This window comes from Teleopsis dalmanni, chromosome 2, assembly GCF_002237135.1.
Source record: "Teleopsis dalmanni isolate 2A chromosome 2, ASM223713v2, whole genome shotgun sequence".
Classification (NCBI taxonomy): Eukaryota; Metazoa; Arthropoda; class Insecta; order Diptera; family Diopsidae; genus Teleopsis; species Teleopsis dalmanni.
The window spans coordinates 18,708,135-18,723,346 of record NC_051847.1 but is presented as its reverse complement, the minus strand read 5'-3'; the positions used below and the strand labels follow the sequence as shown (position 1 = coordinate 18,723,346).

The window sequence follows — 15,212 nt, the reverse complement described above, 5'->3', positions numbered from 1 at the left end:
AATCGATCGACCCGTTGGAGTGCAGTACAGCAGCGCTTAACTCAATCTTCCACACGTTTTTCGTAGGTTGTATTAGATTTGGTCTTCAGAAGCCGATGAGTGCAGACTATACAAGAAAGATACAGGAACATCTTTACATATACCAGGAGCATCTCTTTCTCTTATATAATATATAATATTCCACAAAGATTTGATGGACGAGAAATTAAACACTAATTTGAAAAAGATTAAGATTTTTCTGAATATGACTATAATAAAAAAAATTGTTCAGTGATGACGAATAGAGCAAAATGCAATAGTTTAATATTGGACGAAGTATAATGAAGAGTTATTGTTTGCACCTGACATAATAATAAATATGTATGGTCTTTAAAATAACCTTTAGTCAATTTTCTTATACAGCTGTAATAAACTCAAAAGACTTTCCTGGAAATTTGAACTTCGAGAATAAAAAAACTCACGTACCATGTCTAGAGAGTACAATGCTTAATCAAATACATTTATGTATTTAGTTTTTTTTTCAGAAACCTATGCCTAACTTTAGCCTTGTGCTAACTCTGATCCGAAAATTATTTGAAAGTAATGTATGATAAAATGAAATAATAAATACTAAATAAGCAGATAATCTTGCAATATAATATAATTTTAAAATTGTATAAAATATTTTTATTTATACAGTAATAGTATTTGTACCTCTATATTGTAATATCACTTCTAATGCTTACAAAATCAAGAATAAAATTACAAATTTAACTATCTGTGTGATTATTTATTATAATATAATATATCTTCTAATCAAGCTTTGAATTTATTGTTTTAAAGTTGCTAAAGAAATAAAAATTGGCCTAATAATTTTGGAACTCCTCAACTGATGTCTGAATACGATTATTTCTTATACTTTTAATTAAATAAAATCCAGATAAAGCAGCCAATGCTTCTATTCCTGCTATACCTATACTAATACCCCCAATTATATTAGCCATATCTTTACTGTTAACATCCGTTTTACTAATTTGTTGACGTGTGACAAATATTAATATAATAACGATTACTTCGATACAGCATAGTATGATCATTACGATAGAGTACTGCAAAGAAAATTAAAATTAAATAACATTTTATATAAATTTAAATAATTAAGAATACTTACAGTTTTTAATAGACAAATATTATTTCTTATGCTGCCAAAGCAACCAAGGAAAGATGCTATAAAACATATACTGGCCATGACAATGACAACTATTGGCAATATTTGGTAACCTACGTCATTATCCACGTGCACCATATAACCCAACACAATTCCAAACCATATTATGAAAAATAAACTTGAAATCTGAAATAAAAAAAATTGAAGATAATTTTTTAAAATAATTTATTTCATGAATTAAAATATGATGTGAAATTATAAATCGTATTAAAATATGTGATATAATATATATGTGCGGAGTATTTATTGGCTGCTTCAAATGATAATCTGAAAAAACTTCTAGGCAGCTTTAGAATTATGCGGTCTCTGAATTTGAAAAATTCTGAATACGAGGGAAAAGAGGGGCTTACACAATTTTAGAACGACACTATTCTTAATTTAATACTAGTCTTACACATTACAATGATAAAAAGTCGCCCTAACTGTGGGTTAGGTTAAGTTAGTTTAAGAGAAGGCGTATTAATAAAAGTATCACTATATCCGCTTAGTACATCTATTGTTCTTGTAAAACCATTTGCAGGTTTCCAGATTAAGTTAAAAAGATCCGATAAGTATATCTTCGCTATAGATAATAAAATCACTTGGGCTGTAGTTTCAAGGAGATATATGGAAAACAATTTATGGCTTCCACACCAGTAATCACACGCACTGCAGGCTTTTTGAAACCTAAAATAATGTAAGCCATACGATACTAGTTTCCACAATTCGTAGACGCAGTGGTGACTCCATATAAACAGCTAAATAGTTTCCGCATCGTTGTATATATTAAATTATCGGTCTTATTTATGTCCATTACGGAACCTATTCTGATCCTCTTATACTATATGCTAGTTCATTGCTCTCAATATCTATATGTCCAGAAACTAACTGAAAAAATATATTGTGTTGCTTTGTTAAGTGGTGAGACACAATATTTTGTTACAATTCTTGATTTAATTGGTCTGGATACATTTGCTCTTCCCAGACTAACTACGCAGTGGTATACGAAGGTCGAATTTCACTTACATTAGCCTGACTGATGTTATGAACCAGTTACTCGGAATAACTTCAAAAAATAATTTTTAAACTATTCTTTGAAACGAATTTTTATATAAATAACTTTTAACTTTACTTTAAACTTTACTTGATGTAAAATTAAAGTTGGTACACTCTTTGTATTGCGAGTAACGTGTTTGATCTAATTAAAAGGAAGTTGATGATTTTGACAGGTATTCAAAACATACTAGTATCTAAGTACAATGAAAAGACATCTTCAATCAAAACTTGTAAGTGAAATTTAAAGAATATAAAAAGAATAAGGTGTTCTTGCATCAAGATAATGAACTGTAACAGAAATTAATTATCGTATTGATCAAATTATACAAATTGCAGTACAAATTGCTCTCCCCTATTGTATTGTCTACATCTGATAACCAGCAGATCTTCCGCAGAAAGAAGTTTGGGCGTAATGAAGAACCTCTAGCCAAAATTGATTTTACTCTGAAATTCTTGATAAATCCTTCTATAAAAAAGATATAGAAGTACTAAAAAAAAATTTATAATAATTGTATTAGAATTCAGAATGATGAATAAAACCGAAACTTTAATCTTTTTATAGTGAAAACCTAAAATTTTTAACAGCACCTTTAGTATTTATTAAATATATTGGTGTTCAACTACTATGTGAAGTATTCGGCTGTCAATAATTCTATAGTATAGTGATTATTATTTTATTATTATTATTTTATTATTGTTTATTATTAAGCTAAGTTAATAATTATAAATAATTATTAAATTAAAATTTTATATAACATAATTTAATTTTAGTTTTGTTCAAATTTATGAGAACCAAGTTTGAAGCAATGTTTATCTATGCCACGAAAAATATATATATTTACACTTTCTACAAAAAATTAAAAAATTGTTAAATAATCCCATCAATGATAAGCAAATATTATTTTTTTATATAAAAAAATAAAATAACACATGTCATTCTTTTTGCATACAAAATCAATAAATTCAAACACTTTCACAACTATTATTTATAAAATAACTTTTAATAATATAATAAATAAATTATAAAAAAAATATATAGTTTAATTGTATATATCGAAGTTATATCATAGAAAATGTAATAATATTATAATAATATTGTACAAAAATAATTTTAATTATAAATTAATTATTTTTACATATATTTTATATTTTTGATTATATCTAGAATGCAAGTTATCTAAAATTTCATTAAGTTTTGTAATAAAAAATTTTATTCATTATAAAATATTTTTAAAAACTTACCAAGAGCAGCAAGTTAAATACAAATAAAATATATTTAATCACTTTCGCCAGACAATTCATATCGCTTAATATTGAACCGTATTTTTTATGTGATTATGTATAATTTGTCGATTTCGTTGCTCGTACTTCGATTTGTTTATTTACTTTTCAATTTGAACCACATGAATGACTCTTAATGATCTAAATGTGAACCTCGATTTTTAAATCTGAGTACAACTATGAGTGCAATTAACCGCGCATATTAACGGGTTTCGTTCGAATAATAATATCGATACCAATGTTATAGCATATACCACCGAACGCCCCCCTAACCTTATCTTATCAGTGAGCAGAGAGTGATATCTCTTGTAATAATATAATATTTTTATCTCTACTTTGTGGCACTATCTTATATGAAGAACTTAAATATGTTTTGTGTATTTATGTTAAATATTAAATTGGCTTAATTTTGGTTAAAATATAAATATTTTTCCACTCTGATATTGTTATGATTCAACCCATTCTTAACTTTTTGAATATTTATTTGTTACTTCCTATTGTTGAGATTAAAAATTGTGTGTGGTTCCCCAATGCGATTACGATTCAAATAAGTTTATTACTTAGTAGCAAATTTTTACCAAAAATATCAGAAGTAAATATCAAAATTGTTGTTTGCTGACGTTTAAGCAAATATAGGATTTCCGAATATGAAGCCTATTAAGTAATCTCTCTTTTGCCCTTCATTTGAGAACTGAAACTCACAAAACCACTATCATTAATGATAAAATAATTTTTTTTTCTATTCATTCTCCTAATTACATACAATGTTAATGAGTTTACACTTATCATTGCAGCTTTAACGTTTTATATTAATAACAAACCTGAAAAAATGTTATCATTGGTTGGAAAAATAAATGTAAGAAGCCAAAAATATGAGAAATGGTTAAGGGTTCGGAAATAATTATTAAACGAGTCTTTTTTCATATTTTTAAACAAGATATAAAACAAACATAACATATTTTTTTCTTATACCAGAATGTAAAGAACAAAATGTCTAACTGCTTGATCTCTGTATATTCACATATCCCATATCCCAATCCCAGTTGTGAGATTCTTCGCTGTACTCTCTCTGCTACCGTAACAATCTTAAGCATTCTATAGGTTACGACAAAATGCAGCTCAACGATTTGAACATTTTTTTATATATAGTTCTATTAACCTCATTTAAAAGTATCATAATCATTTATATTACTTAAAGTTTCAATAAACTGATGGCGCACCACAACTTCTGGTACAGTTATACCTTTAATATTACAAATGAAATTCATTCCGAATTTCTACGTCCGTTTTTAAATAAAGATGTAAAAAGATATATAAAATATACATAAATATATAAAATTTATCCATTAAACTTTTACGACTATTGCATATTTATAGGGTGAAAAAATCACCCTATAATAATGTTTTATTAATAAACCTACATTAATGAAACACAAATAAGTTATTGCAAGAGAAGGCAGAGGAAATTTTTTAAAATAATAGAGATACGAATAGGTACCATAAGAGAACAAAACCATAATTCATAAAAGGACCCAATCACGTATATTGAAGACCCACCAAGTTCGCTGCATTATAATATTTTTGTGATTATTTACTAATAATTACTTCTTTTTTATATTAGATACAATTCATCTATTATAGATAAAAAAGTGAATACTAATTATATAATCTACATAATCTACTGCATACACAGTGGTTACGAAACTTTTATTTTCTTATTTTTCAGCACTGCTTGTAACAACAGTAATATTTATAAGTTAATAGTTAATTAGTTGTGGTGGAGGGAGGACGAGTCCTTCTCAATTAGCCAAAAAGCCGTTTTGAATCCACAAAAACCTCGTAATATGTTAGTGGATAGTAGGTAGAAGGTCAAACTAGAACCAGCCAGAGGCATTAACAAAGGCAAGAATCTGGCTAATGCTAATGCTGGAGATATCATCAAGTGAATTGAAAAAGGAGGCCCCTAGAAACCTATACCTAGTTCTGGCCAAACCTGGACAAAGACACATCAGGTGTTCTGGTGTCATTTCCTCAATATATGTGAATAAATCTAATGATTTTTAATATTATATTTTTTTTTTAAATAATTTTTCTTAAATGATCCATTTTAATTATATATTCGAGATATCATTTTTCTGATAACTAATCATAAAATTAATTTAAGGAAATTTCATGTTTCCAATATGTCTCTTGTGCGTTCAGACCAACTGGTCTATATAATGTATTGCATATAACGATAAACATTTATGTTGTATAATTTGCTGATAAAATATTTCAATATCCAAACAGTACCTAATAAAATAGTTCAATAAAATTAGTATCTTAAAATTAAGAGCTAAATTTTTATTGAAAATTTTAAAGTAAACTGGCTATATCTTAATTTACATAAGAGTATATTGAGTGATATTGGTAGGTATCCACGTGTCAGTGAATCGCTGATACTTACCAATATTACAGAATATTAAAATATAACTACCATTAACTTATTGTAATATTATTTAATATTTGATTTTAATATTTAAGTATAACCTTACTTGTTTAATAGAAAATTGCATTTACCTAATTCAGGTTTTATTTACTTAGTTTAAAGGTTTTAGTTTTATACATTATAATTCATTTTAAAAGGCATTAACTTTCGATTTTTATTTCTCAATTTCAGAAATGAATTAAATCTTATAAAAGAGTGTATTAATTTTGGTTCTAATGCAGATTCATAATGTCAAAAAAAAATTTATCCGAAAATCTTATCTGTTGAGACCCCATACTACCTCATAACTACGTCAAAACCCTTAAAGCTCTTATTGTAATATTCTACAATTAATTAAAATTTAAAAGCAATTTTTTAAATATTAAAAAAAATATTTATTGTTAACAATTTGTTTAGTTAAAAACAAAAATAACAAGTTAATGTATGTATATTTACACAAATAAAAAAGAACTAAATGAATTAATGGAAAGAATTTTATGAAATAAAAATGCTAATTTTTTTGAAACTATTTCTTAGCATAGGTTTACTTTGCTTTTCGCATGCTGCTTGCAATGCAACAGGATAATGTGAAGATGACGAGTTCGACAATTGCAACACCAATGCCTGCATAGCGGATGATGTCCATATTTGATGACCAGAAATCATAGAAAGCACTCTGGCAACCAGGGCGACTCTCATAAATGTTAGCTGCACAAGTGCCAATAGTTTCACCACAGCATGAAGAAGGTACACTTCCATTATAGTCTTGGTAGCTATTAAGACCGCAACATTTGAACTATAATTAAAAATAATTAATTTTATTAAATAAACATATTTGTTATTTCGAAATAAAACAATTAACTTACGCTTAGTTGTATAGCATCCATTGGCATGCCATGAGCTGAATCGTTATTCTTCCATGCGGTTTGCACAACATCAGACATGGTGTTCAAGAATTCATCATATCTTGCGAAGACCCAAATAACTAAGGCGAGTTGCAAGGCAAATATGACAAACATACAGATAGCATACTAAAAGTAGATATATTTTTTATTCAAGATTGTTTAGAATACAATAAATATTATCTTATTATACTTACAGTGGTCATAACGCAGCTATTTTCTCTAATAGCACCACAGCATCCCAAGAATGCTACCAAGAACACAATGCAACCTAAAACAATCACCAGAATAGGTATTACCTCTGTATTAACAGCATCATCCACTGACGTAAAGCTATTTAAGTTGCCTAACATAAGACCACCCAAAACAATGAGCAGTACGCCAATTACCTGAAAAGTTAAAGAAAAAATATTTTATTATTAATAATAAAAAAATTTTATTAATTGAAGATTAATTTTTTTTCTTTTTTATTTGCTAGATTATCCTGTATTTGTACAGAACAGAACTACAGAACAGCACAATTCTATTTGTTGAAGTATATATGAAGACTATGTTATAATTTAATTTTATGCATAGAGAATTGATGACGGAAAGTAAGTCAAACAGACTTGCTATGTACAAGAGAAAAATCTTGCGACATAACAGTTCTATAGGAACTGTTCTATAGGAAGGTAATCAGAGAAGATGCCATTATGACAGAAACTACAAAGCTAGAGGCGTTTAGTTCAAATTTTTATCGAAAAAAAGCAACAGTTAATACTCGAAGGTAAGTCCCAAAAGAAAGCTAAAGAGGACGACTTCTTTGGATTAGATTATGCATAAAGAACGGAAAAAATAAAGATCTATGAGAGACAATTGCGTAGCAGATCTATATCAATTATAGAAAAATTATAGAAGAAAAAGATATGAAAGTATTTTCTAATCAATGCTTGTGGCATAAAAAATATTCAAAGTAGTGGTCCTTATGACCATATATCACTAATTACAGTTAGTATTAGTCTTAAAAATTCTTTATCTTGACATAATAAATAGATCATAATTGACATTTATGTGATTTCCCTTTTCTATTTTAAAATTATTCATTAGCTCATATGTTCAAACTGGTTTCATCGACTTTTATATACTCTGTTCTGTTAATAAAAAAAACTTTATGTTAATATGAAAGTATGACAATATATCAATCGTTAGACCAAAATATTATTTTGTCTATTAATTTGGTATCTCATTAAGTTGAAAAGTGAATGTCATCAAAATTTCTTACTGATTGACAGTATCACACTTAATTAAGAATTCCATTGAATCGATAAAAACAAAAGTAAACAAAGTTATATATATTTATTAAATTTGTTTATAATAATTATACTAGATTGTATCTTTTTGAATGTTTGAACAGAGTCAAATTGATATGTGGATTAAGTTTCAATATAAGGTATTAAATAAAAGCTGCCTATTAGCTTTAGCGTCACATGCATAATTTGACTTCAAAAAAGTTTTTGAAAATAAATTCTAGTAAGATTAAATACGACTATCTATATAATATTATTAAAGTATTATTCGTTTAATATAACAAATGTTACACTTTTATATTGTTTACAATATTTGTGAAATTATAACTGACTAATTTCTTTTGTATCTAAACAAAGTCGGTTTGGATTGCGAATAAATTATGAAGTGTATTGGCTTTAGTGAATGAGAGAGTTAAAATAATACTCTGAAGGCGTCTTAAATCTCATTTATTCTATTAATACTTATACAAGAAGATTATATATTTTTATAATATGTAAAGTATCTATATGTTAGTTGTCTTTTTGTTATACTTAGTCTTAGCAAAATCGTGGTGTATAAGATTCCCCACCTTATAGCTGTATTCTTAGTCGTTTTTAGGAATATAATGGAGCTTTACCCACTCGATAGACTTTATAAAATATTATGGTTTATATGTTTTTGGTCTCGTCAATATTCTTAACCTTACTACATTATAACAAAATAATACAGCTCTCCTCTTTCAATAGACAATTGTCATTTTTTTTTTTTTGTGTTTTAGTAGATAGATTTAGCTAGCCACAGCTAGAGATTACGCATATACCTGTTAGGTTGTAGAGTGTTTTGTTTTGGTAACTAAGAACCCTAAAAATTTTCAAAATATCGATAGTATTTTATCTGTTACAAAATATTGATATTTTATATCATAAAAGCTTATCTTTCTTGTATAAGTTTAAATTATTACTATATGTAGTAAAAATTTATATCATTAAGGTACATAGACTCCAAAGTTTACTGTACTTAAAAACGTTTTATCGAAGAAATCAATCATAGTCTATATAATAAACAAACAAACTGTACAATTTAAGTACTTTTCGAAATATATTGTATAATGTTAAATATTAGTTATTTTTAAAAGTATTATAGATAAGTAATAAAATTTCTGAAACTCTTTGTTGCATGAGGTCATCGCACGACTAAAAGGGTCTTAGGTAAAAAGCTATGCGTAATATATAATAATCAGTGAACAAAGAATATTATATTTAATCCTTTACTTAGAAGAAGAATAATTAATCTTTATTACTTAATCCAATTCTTGTTAAAATTATTAATAATATTTGTGGCAATTAAAAAATAATAATCGAAAGAATATTTAAAATTATAAAAAATATAATTGTATAAATTGTTCTACTTTCTTTATATACTTTTCAAATGACTTTATATAGAACTTTAATCTCTAAATTATAAGTATAAAATTATTATATGTAAATGAAGTTAAATTATATCTGGACCACGTGTAACCTTCAACAAAATTTTTTATCTTTTATTTGTTTATTTAAGTGCATTTTAACAAATTATATTTATATATATTTTACGATTTTTTTTTTGGTTTATTCTCTTATTTTTATTCCTTTTTTTATTTGTTAGTTTTTGTTTAGATAAGGAAAATTTTATGCAATAGTAATGTCAACTTGAGAAAATAAAGATTTTTCTTATAAATACGAGCAAATTTAAAAAGTATATATGTCTATATATATTAAATATATTAAATATTTATTTATATTTTAATCCTTCATAAGCTCAAATATACTTATAATTATTATTTTTCCGATAACATTTAATTAACACTTATATTAAAATTATAAGAAACTCACCACAAATACTAAATTTAATAAATACAAAATGTATTTAACTATTGATGCTAAGCAATTCATCTTGACTTTATTAGTTTTTCACTTAATTTATTTAATTTATTGAAATTAATTTTAATTTTTTCGTTTATTTTTTTATTTTTTTATTGTATTTTCTTAACCGCAGACGCAAATAATTCCGTTTTCGAGTAAAAATTGCGTTCGTTTTTAGCTTAAAATTAACGCTTTGAAGGCTTTCGTTTGAATAATGGTCTATAAGCCATGCGACGTTTTAAATACTTGTCGAAATAGACTTTCCCGCTGTTGTGAGTACACTAGAGAATCTAACATCTTATCAGAACTTATGGGACCAATTGTAACTTATTTTTGTCCATCTATAATTTGCCAATATATGTTAACGGTTTTCAGTGTGTGTGAGTTAGTATTTTCTTATGGGCTTATGAGTTTCAAAGCACTATGAACAATTTCTCTTATCAACATTTCAGCAATGTTATCACAAATATTATCACTATCAGCCACCCAGTCATTTATAATGAAATTTTAGATAGGTGCGAGGTGCGATAGGGAACTCTAAAGTCTTCAGCATATACCTATATTTTTTTTGTGTTTTTATTATTATTTCAATGACTATCTTTGACGTTGTGCCAATATATTTTAAGTGCACTGAACATTTCACAGTTATGACTAACTTTGTTTTATTAATTTTTAACAATGATTAATATCATTTAAAATATTGTTTTAATAAATAAATAAATTAAAATTTTCATTTCCGACTTGTATTCAACATAACTTAACTTTAGTCTAGATAAATTAAATTTTTTTGATAAAATCCACAAATTCAATTTCACTTCAAAAATATCGTAAACAATTTGGTAGCAAAATAAATTATTATTTTTTGTTAGATATATCTAAGTGATATTTAGAAATTTTGTATTAAATAAATAACTTTTAGATATTTAGTAATTTGATTTTTAATTCACTTTGTAGTGAAAAACATTAATACATTATTAAGACAAAGACTTATCGCTCATACAACACGTTGTACTAAGAAAGAAAAACAAAAAAAAAATTTATTGTAAATTTTTTAATTAGATTTAAAACTCTCATAAGCTTAATATAAAACATAACATTTATTAACAAAATATATAGCATTCATATATATTATATATTGATATATTGATATCATATATATTGATATAACAAAATTGATTTCAAATAAATTGTATAAATGCGCCTACAAACTCGGCATGAATTTATTTCTTCAAATATTCATTCTGAAATTACACTAAAATAATGAATTTAAAAGATAATCTATGTTATTCTATATTACTTTCAAGCCTCATGAATTGATTTTTTACTCCAACCTGCTGATAGGAGTGGAACCATTTTTAACGGTTCTCAAACAGTTAAAATTAATCTGACATAACGCTTCGACTATTGAATCATTACAGCTTCTTTCAGCTTCTAAGCAACAAGAGTCTCGATATAAATCTGGCAATCTTCATGGATAGTCAAGCCACTCTCAAATCTTTAGTAATCGCTTGAAGCTCAACACATGCGCGCTCTTCTCTGAATTTCAATGGCAACGATAAAACTAACCATTAAAGTGAAATATTATCTGATAGCTAAAACAACCTGGTTAGTTGATGTTCGACAAGGTGTTCGCCAAGAATGCATCCTTTCTCCACTTTTATTCAACATTTATTCAGAAACAATCTTCAAGGATTGCAAAAACGATTTAGACAAAGGCATTAAAGTAAATGGTATATTTATAAATAACATCAGGTGCGCAGACGACACAACACTCATAGCTGATAGTATAGACGATCTTCAACTTCTTCTTGAAAAAGTTAATGAGCAGAGTAGAGATTTTGACATATCCATGAATATCAAAAAAACTAAGTACATGATAGGTATTTTCATGTACTATTTTGGTGTTTCATGTACTATGTAGGTATTTTGGTCATATCATCCGAAGTCCAAAATATGAATTGCTGCAAATGATTGTTGAAGGCAGAATCGAAGACAAACGCCACTGGATTAAGAACGATTGAAGACTTGGTACATACTGCTAGAGACAGAGAGAACTTCAAAAATATTATTTCTAATATAGTGTAATTTATATGATTCAATTTTTGAATGTTAGAGCTGTGGCTCTATGTCAGTACCCTTCTTTGGCCAATAGAAGACTTCATATTTTTAATATTAACTGTCAGTCATCAAATTTAGGGTCATAATCAAATGTATTGGTTTTTTCAAGCTTATTCACTTTAACCTAAAAATATGGGAGTCGTCCTTTTGTCGATGTTGGCTATGCGTAGACCGTTGTGATCTACGCATCCTACTACCGCTTTGGTAATCCAAAGAACTTAGCAAGCCTGACCTTGCTTATACATTTGGTTTAGTAAATACATAAATACCTACAAATTCAATATCAAAATTAAAACATTGACATTAAATGTTCTTGTTTTTAAAATTAATTTATCAAATACAAACTTTATTTTTAGCTAACGTTAAAACTTACTAACTGTTATAAATAATAACAGAGTCTATATTTCTAATGTCAATAAAAGTAGCTAATTTATTTAATGATTACTTAAATAAATGACTGACATGCAGAAATACATAGATTTAATAAGAGGAGACCCTATTCATATATTTCTAATTACAATTGCAAGTTGCGTTAGTATTTGATGCACTGAAATAAATTATAAAGTTCAATGGTTTGTCTCTCATAAAATATTATAAAAGAAGGATAAAAAATTAATTTCTTATCAAACATATATTAATCAAATAGAAATAAATAACAACATAAAATATTTAAAGCTTATCTGATAAAAATAAAGCATAGGTATATATTCTTAAATTAAAATTTATAAAAACTAATGTATTGTTTATAGCAAGTAAAACATCTAATAAGCTCTATATAAACAAAAATGTTTCACATATAAGTGTATACATTCCATAAAGTAATTGCTATTGAAATTTTATAACCGATTAGGATTTTAATTAACTTCTTTATCTAAAGCAACATTTTACACGTGTATTAAAATTCAAAAGATAATTCAATCAATATCATGTACTGAGCTATATATATGGTATGTACTTGATAAATTTATAGATTTTCGCACAGATTTTGGAGTGTGCCACCTGTTCAAGTGCACATAGCATACACACCATTTCCATAAACAAAACAAGACGATTGATCACCGGCGCTCAACAGCACGCGGCCTATGAATCATAAGCAAGTGCAGATGAGTCAGCTCGAACCACATTGGAGTGTGAAGTACAAGTACTATTTAGACTTAAAATATTCAAATAGAATTACCCCTGATAAGCTTACTAGCACAATAAGATATTTTCAGGCACAATTTAGTCTAATAAACTTTGAATGTTAGCAGATATTATTGATAAATAATTATACAATATCAATATAGAAATGAGTGTGCAAAGCTATGTATTTATTATTATACCATAAACTTATTTTTCAATTGCACCTACGTTAACATATATTATATTAGACTCTATACATATCAGTTAAATATATTATTCCTGGGTTCAATCATTAGAAAATTGTAGTGAGATTGTAGAGCGGGAGTAGCTATTCATGTGACGTCTAAAAATAATTTCGCTTTTATAATTTTTATCTAAAAAAAAAGTATGTTAATGCGTTATTCGATGTTATCAATGCACTATGAAAGATACAATTACTTTCATTCTTTAATTTTTTTTGCAGTCAAGTAACATGGAACTTATAACAAAAACATTACATGAAACTTTATTAATTTTTCTAGATTTATATATCAAATAGATAGAGAAGAGAGTCGAGTAAGGTATTATATTTTGTAAATTGTGGAAATGAAATAAACTCCATCAAAAAAATATGTTATATATATGTGAGCTTTATTGTGGACTGTCCGAAGCATGCCCGCGACATGTTTTTAATCCACCACAATTATGGTATACTGCTAAAACAACATTATTTTAATTTTATGGTATAATAAATAAATGGATTTAAATTGTTAAATTAATAAAACTAAATTTAACATTATAACCCTATTTTTATTTTTGTCAAAAGTAACTATGAACGTATGTCTTTGTTTCTGCGGCCCCCCAATCTATACATTGATTTGCATTAGCCGTCGATCGCATCTGGTTTGAACAGCCCTGTGATAGTCTATACAATAGCTGGTATATTATTAATATAAGTGAAAGGAGAAAAATTAATTTTAATCCTTTTAATGGTGAATATATGTACCTAGTGACCCAGAGGAGCCGTGTTCACCCAAATTATTTATCATAATCATCCTATCACCTACCATCTTATCCTACCGCCTTATTTTTTATAATATTTTTTTTTTCTACTCCGTTGCGGCAGCAGAAGGAACATGGTGCATTCTCAATAGAACTAAAACTTATTAGAGAGTTACCTAGGCGAATGAAAAATTAACAAGATTTCATATAATGAACAATATTACTACCAGACTTAAAGAAGTAGTTAATAGATTTATGAAAACGAAACCAAAGTGGTTGTTGTCTGAAAATTGGAGAGAAAAGATCTAAAAAATATAGGTTTTATTATATTAGATAAATAATATAAGAAATAACAGATGTTAATTTTTTCAATTTAAAAAAGAAATAAGCTTGACACATTACTTAATAATTTTGATATTTGGTATATATAGTGATATTGGATATTTTATTAGTTTATATAATATTTGAAATATAATAATTTATTTAATATAAGTAAACAAGTAAATAAATATTTATTTTCTACTTTTAAAAAACTGTGATGATTTCTTAATAATATAAAAACCTATATTTTTTTACATATTTATGGTATGTAAAAAAATTGTAATAATGTATATCTGTTCAATGAGTCCACTGAACCGATATATAATGAATACATCTAGAACTCTCGTTTACTTTGAAAGGCACCTTTTCTTTAGATAATGAGTTTATTTACAATACACTTACTCTATAACAACTAACATTTTATAGAATTGTATTCGGTCAGTTACTAAAACTGATATTTATACCTGACTACTTTCTAAGTATCTGGAAGTAAAAGTATCTAAGTACGATATCTTCAATAAGTTACTAATTTTATTATTTCTTTTAATATTATTTTACATTACCTATGTTAATAGGAAAACTGACTAATGAATTATGAGGATGGTTCAATC

At 26.6% G+C, this 15,212-nt stretch overlaps 2 protein-coding genes across 2 annotated transcripts; both read right to left on the bottom strand.

The window, feature by feature from the left end:
• Nucleotides 1-773: 773 nt before the first annotated feature.
• LOC119685917 (leukocyte surface antigen CD53-like) lies at nt 774-3,801 on the bottom strand. The gene is made up of 3 exons (XM_038100326.1): nt 3,485-3,801; nt 1,151-1,333; nt 774-1,088 (listed from the first exon to the last, which is right to left on the bottom strand). Exons 1-3 carry the CDS (start codon nt 3,542-3,544, stop codon nt 846-848), a joined length of 486 nt encoding a protein of 161 aa, XP_037956254.1. The 5' UTR covers nt 3,545-3,801; the 3' UTR covers nt 774-845.
• Nucleotides 3,802-6,361: 2,560 nt separating this feature from the next.
• On the bottom strand, nt 6,362-10,362 carry LOC119680832 (CD63 antigen; the record flags this gene model as incomplete). The annotated part of the gene is given in 4 exon segments (XM_038093827.1): nt 6,362-6,786; nt 6,857-7,021; nt 7,090-7,281; nt 10,030-10,362. Coding segments are annotated over 4 exon segments (669 nt in total). The 5' UTR covers nt 10,090-10,362.
• Nucleotides 10,363-15,212: the final 4,850 nt, after the last annotated feature.